The sequence below is a fragment of the Scylla paramamosain genome, chromosome 41 (assembly GCF_035594125.1).
Source record: "Scylla paramamosain isolate STU-SP2022 chromosome 41, ASM3559412v1, whole genome shotgun sequence".
Taxonomy (NCBI): domain Eukaryota; kingdom Metazoa; phylum Arthropoda; class Malacostraca; order Decapoda; family Portunidae; genus Scylla; species Scylla paramamosain.
The window spans coordinates 221869-237261 of NC_087191.1; the positions used below are offsets into that span (position 1 = coordinate 221869).

Here is a 15393-nt window from a genome sequence, read left to right on the forward strand (position 1 = left end):
GGCAATGTGCAAGCCTGTCTGTCTTCAGCCTCTCTCCCACCGCTGCAGTGTTGCATCTCTTGTTGTCTTCTACCGCTATTTTCATGCTAACTGCTCTTCTGATCTTGCTAACTGCATATCTCCTCTCCTCCCGCGGCCTCGCTGCACAAGACTTTCTTCTTTCTCTCACCCCAACAAACAGCACTGTGTCGTCCCTCAGCACTAGAATGTGCAGCCACAATAAGAAACCGTCATGCTTACATCCATATTTTACATACACACACACACACACACACACACACACACACACACACACACACACACACACACACACACACACACACACACACACGCATAAACGGAGAGAGAGAGAGAGAGAGAGAGAGAGAGAGAGAGAGAGAGAGAGAGAGAGAGAGAGAGAGAGAGAGAGAGAATGAGAATATAAGAAATAAGGGAAGCTGCAAGAAGCGACCAGGCTTACACGTGGCAGTCCCAGTATGAAATATATCTATTTTCACCTATCATCTCCATCCATAAACCCGTCTAATCTTTTCTTAAAGCTTCCTAATGTCCTAGCACTAACAATATGATTACTGAGTCCATTCCACTCATCTGCCACTCTATTTGAGAACCAATTTCTTCCTATCTCTTTCTTAAACCTGAATTTTTCAAGCTTGAATCCGTTATATCTTGTTCTATCCTGGTTGCTCATCCTAAGAATTTTGCTTACATCACCCTTTTATACCTTTAATTCATAATTGCATCTATGAATTCAAGGTAGCCAGCCAGGTAAAGACGGACTTCTGCTACTACTATAACTTTCATCACCATCACCATCATCATTATCATCATCAGTATCATCACTGTGTATAGGAAGAAACACTGACAAAGTTAATGTATTTCTTACATTTCTGCACATTGGACGGCATCACAAAGGAAGGCATATATGGAGCAAGTAATGAAGATCACCAGATGAACGTGTATGAAGAGCGTATAGGCTTATGATACTTAGCTGTGTGTGTGTGTGTGTGTGTGTGTGTGTGTGTGTGTGTGTGTGTGTGTGTGTGTGTGTGTGTGTGTGTTTACTTATTTGTGTTTACTTATTTGCGTATGCTTTTTAGTGTTGAGTCAAGCTCGTCATATCTTTTTTCTTTCTTTCTTTCTTTCTTTCTTTCTTTTTTTTTTTTTTGTATAACCAAATCATCATGTTTTCTTTCAATCTATATACATTCCTTATATGAGCTCACACACACACACACACACACACACACACACAAACACACACACACACACACACACACACACACACACACACACACACACACACACACACACACACACACACACACACACACACATACACACACACACACACACACAATGCCAATGCTTTAATTTATTGTTTCCATTAATGTATTACTGCTCTCTCTCTCTCTCTCTCTCTCTCTCTCTCTCTCTCTCTCTCTCTCTCTCTCTCTCTCTCTCTCTCTCTCTCTCTCTCTCTCTCTCTCTCTCTCTCTCTCTCTCTCTCTCTCTGCCTGACGAACTTGTTAAGTTTTACAGTAAAGTATACGAGGCAGTAGATAATGGTGATAATTATGAAATTTTGTATCTGGACTTTAGTACTCATTCAAAGGCTCCTGAGAAAGGTTAGGGCACACGAGATCGATGGGAAAGTGTTAGGCAATACAATCTTTTGTTTTGTTCTGATTAATAACATGTTTTCTTAAACACCGATCTCAGTGCCCGTGGCATGTACACATCAGGAACATATTAATGAGCTTCACCGCATCGCATTCATGCGGCTCCGCGTCAATAACCACATTTGGCAGTGAAGGCGGACGGTGGAACAGAGTGGGAGAGTGGCCGAATGTCCTTCGAGGAGCTGCTGTGTGGGTGCGGTGCTGTGCAGAGGAGTGGTACCTGCTGGAGTAATGTGTGCGCTCGTAATGCTTGCGTGACTTGTATGGCTTTACCTCTTTAAAGCAGGTGATGTCATTTGATGTGCATAGTTGCTGTGAGGTCCTACACAAAGTTTTGTCGCTTTACTAACGGTAGATGGTGTTTTTGTGTAAGTCTGATTTCTTAATGTGTTTTCATACTTGGTTTTATTGAGTTTTATTGTATATTTTATTTACTGGTTTTAGATTGTACATAAAGTTAGTGAAAGGGGATTTTTATGTATTTTTGCTTTGAATTCTTGATTTTACTAGGTTTTAGTTGTAAAATATGTCTTTTAGTTACATTTTTTTTTTCTGTACTAGGTGTTTATTGTTTTGATAAGTTGTAATGGAGGCTGACGTTTTGAAACGTTTCTTTTACTATTTTTTTTTCCTTTTCTGTCACTATCAGTATCACTATGTATTGATAAATAGAGGAATAAAGTTTTGTTTTATGCTGTTAATAGTTTTTTTTTTTTTTTTTTTATAAATGAGTTTTACAAAGTCGAAATGTAAGTGATGTATGCATGTGTTGTAGGTATGAATTTATACATATTAATTTTTCATCGCTAAAATATCTATCTATCTATCTGTGTATGTGTCTAGAGGATCACTTGCTAATCCTGCAATCACCAACAACACAGGAGAACTCCCTGATTCAAAGTTGAGACCTCCAGCAGTGTGATCTCAGTGCTGCTGCAAGGCCCTTCATACGTCATACACCCCTAACCCTCTTACTCAAGGTTACAAGATGCTTGCTGCTTGGTGAAAAATTACGTGTGTGTGTGTGTGTGTGTGTGTGTGTGTGTGTGTGTGTGTGTGTGTGTGTGTGTCATAATAACATGCTGGACTAGTGCACATGTTGCAATAACTCGTAACACACACACACACACACACACACACACACACACACACACACACACACACACACACACACACACACACACACACACACACACACACACGAGTAGTATATAATTAACGCCCTAGGAAAATGTCACTTCATTCGCTTGCAGCGTGCTCACCAACATCTGCGGAATGAGGTGAGTCTGAGGTGCACTCCTCACACACGAGCAGACCTTCGTCCTCTCTGTCTCAGGGAGAGCGTAACACATCTAAGGGTGTGCTGGTTACTCCTATAACTTTTTTACTCCTTGAGTTCCGGAATTTGGTTATTGTTTAGTGTATACGATCATACATTTAACATTCTTTCGGATGATTCTGCTTGAAAGAGATTTGTTCATGCGTATAAAGCAGCCTCATGAAGAGATGTCACTTGAAGCACCTGTCCCAGATCACCTTAAAATTCGCCAACCCAATGTGAAGACATTTCTAAGTATAACGCCACTCATCACCCATCTAACCTTGCTTATATTGGCACAAAGAATAGGTGTGGTTATCAGGTGTTAAATATAGTTAAATATAGATTTTAAATATAGTTAAACACAGTTGTTAAATAGAGTTAAATATAGTTTAACTTAGGTCAAGGAGTGTTTATAATGCTGGTGATCTGGTGATTGGACTCTTCTGGAAGTGAAAGTTGGTGTTCTGACTCTACCGTTTACCACTTTTTTATTCCTTCTACCTATGGCTGATACTGAGCTGGGAGTCTGTTCCTTGTTCATTTTTTTTTTTTTTTCCTATTCTCAAAGCATTAAGCTCAAAGTTTAAGCTTCATAGAAGCAGTGCTGATTTCATTCTTAGTGATGGTTAAGTACTTAGGACAAGCTGTGTGAGATTAGAAAATTCATCAATTACCTACACTAAGGTAATGCGTAAGGCCTCTTACATTCAGTTCGTCTATCTAAGGGCTTACATAAAAGATCATGCTAAACGAAGGCTCAGAGAATTTGCAGTTCAACTCATTACACTACTTTCTCCTTATTTTGTTTAATTTATCCTTAACCAGAAACCATGAATCTCTGATCCCTTGTCTGATTCCGTGCCAACTGCATTCACCTTTTTACGTGGAAGAATACATAAGAACATAAGAAAATAAAGGAAACTGCAGGAACCTGTAATAATAGGACACATTGGAAATTAATGGGACGGATCGATGAATATCTTTCTCTTCTCAACTTTTCTGAAGCTATATATATATATATATATATATATATATATATATATATATATATATATATATATATATATATATATATATATATATATATATATATATATATATATATATATATATATATATATATATATTTTTTTTTTTTTTTTTTTTTTTTTTTTTTTTTTTTTTTTTCTAAAACCAAGTAATGAATAAATTCAGATGTGAAGTTCTACGTATTATTTTCATTTGGTGTTAATTAAAATAAAAAAAATAAAAAAAGGATCAGCAGAATGAAAGCCTTCACTATATGTATTTTCTTCAAAATCAACAGATGCAAAAGGCTAAAAAATATAGTTGTGAAGTGGGCAACGTGAATCAGATAAATTACAGACTTCTGAGGATGACACTTGCTTTACTGCCCCAGGTATTCTTACAACGCCACACTCACGCCTACTGCTTCTGGCCACTCGTAAACATTTCCCATGATGTTAAGATTCATATTAGCAACAATGTTATCTTACACTTAGACTAACACTAACAATAACCTCAATACTTACACGAATATTATATAACACTTACACTAACATCAACAACAACATTTATATCAACATCATCCTAACACAATCTCACTAACACTCACTCACACTTACACTGATACACATTAACACTTACTGTGACTGACTTACACACATTCACTCACAGTCACAAATCACAATGACACACACACACACACACACACACACACACACACACACACACACACACACACACTAGCAGTAATCACATAACCACTAATGGACATCTACATTTACAGCCGCGTTAACATGAAAAATAAATAAATAAATAAATAAAATAAAATAAACTCTATGTAAAAAACAAATAAAAACAAAAATGTGTATAGTGCATATGACGAATTCTAATTTTTATTATCATTGCTAGTATGGGATGTGATAAACTCGTCACTTGGCTAATAACGAAATTATATATATATATATATATATATATATATATATATATATATATATATATATATATATATATATATATATATATATATATATATATATATATATATATATATATATATATATATATATATATATTTTTTTTTTTTTTTTTTTTTTTTTTTTTTTTTTTTTTTTTTTTTCTCTGATAGATTTCCTATTAGTATATATTTGCAAGGATATTGTGTATGGCGCCCATTGTAAGTGACTAAAGAATTTATTTTTTAATAAAGTCTTGCCATCCGACTATTTTTCACTTTCAACAGCAACATTGTAATAGATTATGTTCGTAGGTCAAGTACACCACTGTGGGCTGCTAGAGTACAATAATGCAGCCTTCAGTCCCCATGACCGCGACTGTACCTCTGCTCTTCTCCTGCAGGTTCTTGGTCGCCTTCGTTGGCCTGTTGTGTGTGGCGAGAGCAGCATTATCCTTCCATCTTCCTGCTGCCCAATCCCCACTCTCCCTTGGCCTTCTTGCTGGGTAAGACACCACCGCCTCCTCCACCATTATTATCTTACTGGGCATTTATTTTCCTAGCCTATAATCCATCTATATAAGAGGCCGGCAATCCCACACGGGATGGCATTCACCTACAACTTTATTAATACACCTATCTTGTCATTGTGCACTCTAACTTAGGAGACAAAATTAATCTTCAATTTTGTGCCCATGCATGTGTTTTTGTACAGTGCTTTGAATGTTAGCAAAGCTGCATACAAATAAAGTTAATATTTATTCTTACTAATGGCATTTCTCTCCATTGACTTCTTGGATTTTGGAGGAGCTGGTGTTGAAATTATTGCAAAGTATGACAACAGAAGAAAAGCAAGTTTTTAATCTTACTAATGGCTTTACTCTCCATTCACTTCAAGGTCTTTAGTGTGGGTCATAAAATGGTGTTGCCACACTAAATAATATTTTGTGGTTTTCTTATCTCGATTATTGTCTCTTACTCTTTTCTTTGTCTTTATCTCTGCATTTTTGTGCTTATCCGTATTGATCTTTCCCCTTTTTGCGAGTCTCTTCCGATTTTTTTTTTTTTTTTTTTTACGTTAGAGGGTCACTGGCCAAGAAGAACAAAAAGGGGAAAAAAAATCCCATTGCGGTGCCAGTCTTCCCCCAAAAAAAAATGTCAAAAAAATGTCAAAAGAATCATCCTCTTGAGGAGGAAATACAGAAGCAGGTAGGGAGTCCCAGAATTTACCACAGAAAGAAATGAGTGGTTGAGAATATTGGTTAACTCTTCCATTAGAAAGGCGGACACAATAGGGATGAGAAAAAGAAGAAAGTCTTGTGAAACGAGGCTACAGGAGGAGTTAGCATGCAGTTAGCAAGATCAGAAGAGCTGTTAGCATGAAAATAGCGGAAGAATATAGCAAGAGATGCAACATTGCGGCGATGAGAAAGAGGTTGAAGACAGTCCGTTAGAGGAGAGGAGTCGATAAAACGAAAAGCTTTTGATTACACTCTGTATAAAAATAGCGGTATTAGTGGAAACCCCATATCCACATACATGTGAAACATGCTCTATACATGGGCGGATAAGGCTCCTGTACAGAGTTAGAAGCTCCTGGGATGAGAAAAACTTTATAGAAGAACTTTATAGAAGGAATGGAGGAATTGAGTTTTTGAGGCATTTAACAATACTAAGTTTGCTCTGCCTCAATCAGAAATTGGCTTCCCTGTATGAAGTGTTCACTTCCTGAAGGATTGGACGTCTATGAAAAGACCTGGGAAAGTACAGGATGGTATTATTAGCGTAGGGGAGGATAGAACAACAAGCTTGATTTGGATCACTAATGGATGATAGGAAGAGAATGGGTGAAAGGATAGAACCCTGAGAAACACCACTGTTAATAGATTTAGGAGAACACTGATCGTCTACCACAACAGCAATAGAACGGTCAGAAACGAAACTTGAGATAAAGTTACAGAGAGAAAGAGAGAAGCTACAGGAGGGTAGTTTGGAAATCGAAGCTTTATACCGGACTATATCAAAACCTTCTTGTTGAGAATAGATTAAAAACTTCAGATAGGTAGGGAATTAAAGCAATAGAACGGTAGTTTGAGGGATTTGAACGGTCACCCTTTTTAGTAACAGGCTGATTGTAAGCAACCTTACAGCAAGAAAGAAAGGTAGATGTTGATACACAGAGTTTAAAGAGTTTGACTAGCCAAAGTGCAAGCATGGAGGCAGAGTTTTGGAGAACAATAAGGGGGATTTCATTAGGTCCATAAGCCTTCCGAGGGTTTAAAAAAGCGAGGGCATGGAAAACATCAGTGGAAAGGATTTTAATGGGCAACATGAAGTATTCAAAGGGTCGAGGAGAGGGAGAAAGAAGTCTTGAATCATCCAAGGTAGAGTTTTAGCAAACGTCTTAGCAAAGAGTTGAGCTTTAGAAATAGATGAGATGGCAGTGGTGTTATCAGATTGAAATAAAGGAGGGAAAGATCAAGAAACAAAATTATTGGAGATGTTTTTATGATAGGTGACAGAAGTCACGAAGGGAGTTAGATTTTGAAAGATTTTTGCACGTTCTATTAATGAAGGAGTTTTTGGAGAACAGACCTGCAATAAATCGGCCAGAAATTTAAATCGCTTGATATTCAGGTGATGGAAGGCTCAAGTTATTTCTGCTTTTCCCTGTCTTTTTTATCTAACATTTTTTTTATTTTTTTTTTTTTGCTTTCCTTAGTTTCTCCATCCCTCCTCCTTTATTTTTGTCTCCACTTTTGTGTCCCTGTCCTTGCAGCTCATTTTCTTCACTTATCTCCACGCTTCTCTCCATTTTCCTCCATCTCTCTCTGCCTCTCCACTTTCCTTTACTCATACTTTAACTTTCCACCAGTTTCCCACACGCTTGCCTATACACTTCTCTCCATTTTTCTCTACTTATGCCTCCGCTTTCCTGCACCTATACACGCTTGTGTATAGGTGCACTTGTGTATAAGTGACTTCTGTTTACCTACTTCTACTTATACCTGCTCTTTCTTCCACTCTCCTCCACTTTCTCTCCCTTTCCTCCTCACTTTCCTTCACCTATGCCTCCACACTTCCCTTCACATATGTTTTCACACTTCCCTCAACCATTATCAACTTTCCCCCCGCCCTGTCCTCTCCACTCCTCCATCTCTCACCGGCGTTCACTTCTGCAGGGATGTGGCTGTTGACCGGGGGATCTCTCCACGCCTTATGGCCACTGATGATGATGGTGATTCACGTATGATGAGGGACGCCTCTGCTTCTGATTCAGCTTCATCTTCTGAAGAGTCTGATGATTCTAGTAATTCTTCTTCACGCATGATGAGGGACGACTCTACTTCTGATTCTTCTACTGATTCACGAATGATGAGGGACGCCTCTGCTTCTGATTCTGCTTCATCTTCTAATGAGTCTGATGATTCTAGTAATTCTGGTTCTTACTCACGTATGATGAGGGATGACTCTGATTCTGATTCTGATTCTGGTTCTAGTGTTTCTAATGATTCACGCATGATGAGGGACGCCTCTGCTTCTGATTCTGCTTCATCTTCTAATGAGTCTGATGATTCTAGTAATTCCTCTTCACGCATGATGAGGGACGACTCTACTTCTGATTCTTCTACTGATTCACGAATGATGAGGGACGCCTCTGTTTCTGATTCTGCTTCATCTTCTAATGAGTCTGATGATTCTAGTAATTCTTCTTCACGAATGATGAGGGACGACTCTGCTTCTGATTCTGCTTCATCTTCTGAAGAGTCTGATGATTCTAGTAATTCTTCTTCACGAATGATGAGGGACGACTCTGCTTCTGATTCTGCTTCATCTTCTAATGAGTCTGATGATTCTAGTAATTCTTCTTCACGAATGATGAGGGACGACTCTGCTTCTGATTCTGCTTCATCTTCTAATGAGTCTGATGATTCTAGTAATTCTTCTTCACGAATGATGAGGGACGACTCTGCTTCTGATTCTGCTTCATCTTCTAATGAGTCTGATGATTCTAGTAATTCTTCTTCACGAATGATGAGGGACGCCTCTGCTTCTGATTCTGCTTCATCTTCTAATGAGTCTGATGATTCTAGTAATTCTGGTTCTTACTCACGCATGATGAGGGATGACTCTGATTCTGATTCTGGTTCTAGTGTTTCTAATGATTCACGCATGATGAGGGACGCCTCTGATTCTGATTCTGATGATGAATCAACTTCTGATGATTCTAGTAACTGATGATGGTTATGATGACTCACGCATGACGAGAGCCGACCCTGATTCAAATGTGGACAATGATTTTGAGGATGATGATTTTAAATCTAATGAGTCTGAACCTGAAGATGATGATAAGTTAGAATAAGTAAGAGGGAGAGTGATATTTCTAATTCAAGAGAACCAGTGATCCCTGTAACCGAGGAGAACCATTGATACCTTTAAACAGAACCAATAATCTCTATGACTCAAGAGAAGAAAAATATCCCTCCGATTCAAGAAAACTAAGGATGCGTCCAGTAGAGAATTAATGATCCCTGTGATTCAGAAGAACCAAAGTTGCCTCCAAATCAAGAGAAACAGTTACAGCGACATTGAGACTGACAGCGAGCACTGATACCTACGATACCACTGATGCCTTCTCATTTGCAATCATACATGTAAACATGAAAAGTAAATAAAGTATTTATTGGCTAATGTTTTCTTTGTGTCGGTTAAGACTGAAGAGTGAGATGGTCAGTCAGTGATAAAGTTCACTAACATGAAGGGCGCTGATATATAATGGTTCTTTAAGAAATAATATGATTGTGCAAGACGAGAAGGCAAGTTGGTAATTTACTAGGATGACCCAAAATTCAAGACACAGGAAATAAAAAAATTTATATGTTTCTAATATTTTTTTTTTTATTTAATAATATATCGAGTTGTGTGTTCACCATTAGCAATGCAAAGGTTCATGCATTTTTCTGAGGTTCACATGAAGCCGATGCATTAACAAATGATAATGATTATTAACAACTACAACAAGAACAACAACAATAACAACAACAACTCCACCACTACTAACATCAACAATAACAACAACAACAACAACAACAACAGTAGTAGCAGTAGTAGTAGTAGTAGTAGTAGTAGTAGTAGTAGTAGTAGTAGTAGTAGTAGTGGATTGATTTATTAGTCTAATGGCTCTGCAACATCGCTGACATATGGCGCTGCTACAATTTTTTTTTTTAAACAACAATGATTAAAGGTTAGACTATTAGTACTAAAACAAAAGTATGATAGGGTAAAAATATTTAAATTACTAAAAATGTGAGCATCGTAAATGAAACGGGATGGGCTCCCCACACATTAAGTGCAAAAAAAAAGAAAGAGATGGCCTTTAAAATAACGAATTTAAAGTAACGTGGAACTGATCCCAGTGGCCCAGAACAGTGCAACTGGCGTTGTTCTTTCTGTACCCAAGGCACTGAGCTCATTGAACTACATACATGGTGTTGTTCGCTATATGGCTAAGATTCTGGCCCTACTGACCCAGGCATGAAGACAAAGCGTTGTTCGTTGCATGTCTTCCTCACTTACCTCCAGGTTGTCCCACTGCAAGGATAATGCTCTGCCCAATACTATATTACTGATAAAGTAATAAAAAAAAAATCAATAAAATGGAACTGATAATTTGTTCAAAAGATCAGTCTTCCCAAAACAAACAAGAACCTCATCTCACGTTAATAGAGGCCTTTCCCCAATTATTAGTGACATCGGGAATGTCCTAGCCTCAACGCGACAACGGAAAAAGTATCGCTCCTTCGGCTTCACTAGAATTTTTTTTTTTTTTTCATGTACGAGGGACGCTGGCCAAGGACAACAAAAATCCAAAAAAAAAAAAAAAAAAAAAGTCCACTGAGATGCCAGTCCCAGAACAGGGTCTAAAGCGGTAGTCAAAAATTGAAGGATGAGTGTCTTGATACCTCCCTCTTGAAGTAATTCAAATCAGAAAAAAAAGTGGAAATACGAAAGAAGGCAGGAACTTCCAGAGTTTACCAGAGAAAGGGAAGAATTATTGAGAATACTGGTAAACTCTTGCACGAGAGAGAGATGGACATAATAGGAGTGAGAGAAAGAAGAAAATCTTGTGTAGCGAAGCTACCAGAGGAGGGGACGCATGTAGCGAAGCTACCAGAGGAGGGGAAGCATGCAGTTAACATCAGAAGAGCAGTTAGCATGAAAATACAAGAGAGCTAGAGATGCAACATTGCGGCGATGAGAGAGAGGTCGAAGACAGTCAGTTAGAGGATAGGAGTTGATGAGCCGAAAAGCATTTGTTTCTGCCCTCTTTAGAATAACGGTATGAGTGGAACACCCTCACACATGTGAAGCATACTCCATACATGGAGGAATAAGGCCCTTGTACAGAGTTAGTAGCTGGGGAAGTGAGAAAAATTGGCGGACACGTCTCAGAACCCCTAACTTCATAGAAGCTGTTTTAGCTAGAGATAAGATGTGAAGTTTATAGTTTAGATTATAAGAAAAGAACAAACCGAGGATGTTCAGTGTAGAAGAGGGGGAAAGTTGAGTGTCATTGAAGAAGAGAGGATAGTTGTCTGGAAGTTTATGTCAAGTTGATAGATTTGAATGAATTGAGTTTTTGAAGCACTGAACAATACCAAGTTCTCTCTGCCCCAATCAGAAATTTTAGAAAAATCAGAAGTCAGGCGTTCCGGGCCTTCCCCGCATGAAATGTTTACTTCCTGAAGGGTTGGACTTCTATGAAAAGACGTGGAAAAGTGCAGGGTGGTATCATCAGCGTAGTAGCGGATAGGACAAGAAGTTTGGTTTAGAACATAAGAACATAAGAAATAAGGGAAGCTGCAAGAAGTGACCAGGCTTACACGTGGCAGTCCCTGTATGAAATATACCTACATATTTCCACGTGGTAATCCCTGTATGAAATATACCTACCTATTTCCATCTCTTATCCCCATCCATAAACCTGTCTAATCTTCTCTTAAAGCTCTCTAGTGTCCTAGCACTAACAACATGATTACTGAGTCAGTTCCACTCATCTACCACTCTATTTTGAGAACCAATTTTTTCCCATCTCCTTCCTAAACCTAAATTTTTCAAGCTTGAACCCGTTATTTTTTGTTCTACCCTGGTTGCTGATCCTATGAATTTTGCCTACATCCCCCTTGTTATAACCATTTTACCAATTAAAGACTTCTATCAGGTTCCTTCTTAACCTACGTCTTTTTAAACAATGTAAATTTAACAACTTCAATTTCGCCTCGTAAGGAATACTCCTCATCCCCTTTATCCTGTCAGTCATTCTCTGTACTGATTCTAATAGACCTATATCTTTCCTGTAATGTGGGGACCAGAACTGCACAGCGTAGTCTAGATGAGGTCTGACCAGCGCCAAGTATAACTTTAATATTACTTCCGGCCTTCTACTTTTAACACTCCTAAAAATGAATCCTGGTACCATATTTGCCCTGTTTCTGGTTTCTATGCATTGTTTCCCTAAACGGAGTTCAGAGCTAATTATAACTCCTAAATCTTTCTCGTACCCTGTACCTACCAGAGTTTCTTTGTTTAATGTGTACCTACTGTGTGGGTTTCCTATACCTACGCTAAGTACTTTGCATTTATTGATATTAAATTGCATGTGCCATCTATCCGTCCATTCATTCATTCTATCTAAATCTGCCTGCAAGGCGATGGCATCCGATTCTTACCTAATTAATCTACCTATCTTTGTGTCATCCGCAAATTTACTAACATTACTACTAATTCCACTACCCAAGTCATTGATATATATTATAAATAACAATGGCCTTAATACTGATCCCTGTGGCACCCCACTAATTACATGACCCCATTCAGATTTCGAGCCGTTTATTACCACTCTCTGTTGCCTGTCACTAAGCCATGACCCTATCCAGCCTAACACCTTCCCATCTATCCCGTGTGCCCTAACCTTTCTCAGGAGCCTTTGATGGGGTACCTTGTCAAATGCTTTACTAAAGTCCAGATATAAGATATCATAACTATCACCATTATCTACTGCCTCGTACACCCTACTGTAAAAACTTAACAAGTTTGTCAGGCAAGACTTCCCCTTCGTGAAGCCATGCTGTGACTGATTGATCAAGTTATGTTTGTCTAAATGTTCCCTAATGTTCCTCGCTATTATTGACTCTAACATTTTACCTACAACTGAAGTTAAGCTGACAGGTCTATAATTAGATGCTAAAGTTTTATCTCCTTTCTTAAAGATGGGTACTACATTAGCCTGTCTCCACATTACTGGTACCTCACCTGACTCCAGGGATTTCCTAAAGACAGAAACTAATGGCTCTTTGCATTCCTTAAGTACTCTGGGATAAATTTCATCTGGTCCTGGTGTCTTGAACTTTTTTAGCCTATCTATCTCCTGTTCCACTATCTCCCGAGTTATGGAAATATCTGTCAGCTTCTCATTCTCATCTGCTCTAAACACCTGTTCACTATCTGGCATATCCTGTATGTTTTCCTGGGTGAAGACAGTTAAAAAATACTCATTCAGAAGTTTACTAATCTCCTTCCCAGAACTAACCAGCTCCCCATCTGCTGCCTTTAATGGACCTATAGTATTCTTATTCTTTGTCCTGTATACCTGATAAAATCCCTTGGGGTCCATCTTCGCCTGGCTGGCTACCTTTAATTCATAATTGCCCTTAGCTTTCCTTGTTAACTTCCTGACTGTTTTAACTAATTCATTATATTGTGACTTTAAAACTTCTTCACCTGCCCTTAATCTCTTATACATACTTCTCTTATGCCCTATATAATGCTTTAACCTAGCAGTCTTCCATTTAGGGTAATTTTTCTGTGAACTTATTGCCCTATACGGGATATTTGCTAACTGACCTGTATGAACATTATCTATGAAATATTTATACAATTCATTTACATTTACCTCACTTAATCCCCTTATCTCGGCCCCTACCATCCTCTCCACTCCCTCATCTACTCGCCTGGGCCTTGACCTCGACCTAAAAGCAATGATATCAAATTTCTCTACACATGCTATTCCTCTAAGCAAGTCTATTTTATTCAGAATACTTCTACAGTTTGTGTAGTAAACACTTAAGCTATTTCTCACCTTCCCTGAGCTAGCTACCTTTCTAGATTTAATTAATTTGTCCCTTGTCTTCTCCTCACAACCCCTTCTTCCCTCCCGACTAACGAAAAAAGCGCTGGAGTGCAGTTACCTCCCACTCGAGTGTTCCGGCCAAAACACGAACACCCTGGCGCGACAAATGCACTCCATCCCTGGCGTACAAGGTGTCCCTACCATAGAAAAGGTCCCAGTTGTCGATGAACGTCCATCCATTACTCCTACAATGATTCGCGAGCCTGCGATTCACTGTAATAGCCCTGGACAGCCACTCAGCACCAACTCCCCTCCTTAGCAAGACTCCACATACCACTGGGATCCCTCCCTTGTCCCTAATCCTGTCCAAAGCCTCTCAGAACCTCCCGATAAGCTCCTCATTTTTGACCTTACCAATGTCATTCCCTCCCGCACTGAGAAAAACAATGGGCTTGGTCCCATCTTTTTCCAAGCCTATCAGCTACCTTCCCTATCCCGGCCCCCGTCAAACACACCCTCGACCTACGCTTCCTATCCCTAGCACAGAACGCACTATCTAAGTGCCCTAACCTGACTATCACCAAACACAAGCACTCTACCCTGGGGCAGGTTAACTGCATCTCCCCCTCCTTCTTGTCTCCTCCCGCCATGTCCACCTCCATCTCCTTCACTTCCTCCAGCACATTGAAGGGATTCTTCGTCTCCACGCAAGGCGCCCTGAGGACCTTCACCCTCTTGGCTCCCCTGCACACAACTGACCACTGCTCCTCCGTCGCCTTATTAGGTAAGGTGACAGTGGGGCACGACCCTCCCACAGGTGCTGAGATCCTCTTACAGAACTCAGCCTGCAGGTCTGAGATCCTCTCACGAAACTCAGCCTGCACCTCCGAGATCCTTGGATGGAGCTCAGCCTCCACCTCTGAGACCTTCGCAACGAAGGCCTCGAGAACCTCATCTTCTTTTCCTCACTGAAACTCAGGTGTCTCAGGCAACTGAAAGTAGCCCCTTTTCTGTTCCCTCCTACTTTCTCTATCCTCTTTTTCGATCCAAAGCTGGATGCTGCGTTTATGTGCGCAATGACTTAACCTGCTCTCGTGCCCACGCCCTTGAATCTTCCGACTTTTCCACCATCTGGCTACGACTACAGAGTCACTTTCATACTAAATTTATCTGTGCTGTTTACCTCTCACCTAACTCCTCTGATTATATGAAATTCTTTGACTACTTAACTTCCAAAGTGGAGCACATTCTGACCCTCTTCCACTTTGCAGAGATCTCCATTCTTGGAGACTTCAATGTTCAC

At 39.3% G+C, this 15393-nt stretch overlaps 1 protein-coding gene across 1 annotated transcript; it reads left to right on the forward strand.

Moving 5' to 3' along the window:
• Positions 1–2855: 2855 nt before the first annotated feature.
• Positions 2856–9652, forward strand: LOC135092887 (dentin sialophosphoprotein-like). Its single transcript, XM_063991657.1, has 3 exons — positions 2856–2962; positions 5365–5466; positions 8143–9652. The coding sequence occupies exons 1-3, from the start codon at positions 2958–2960 to the stop codon at positions 9197–9199; spliced, it is 1164 nt and encodes a 387-aa protein (XP_063847727.1). The 5' UTR covers positions 2856–2957; the 3' UTR covers positions 9200–9652.
• Positions 9653–15393: the final 5741 nt, after the last annotated feature.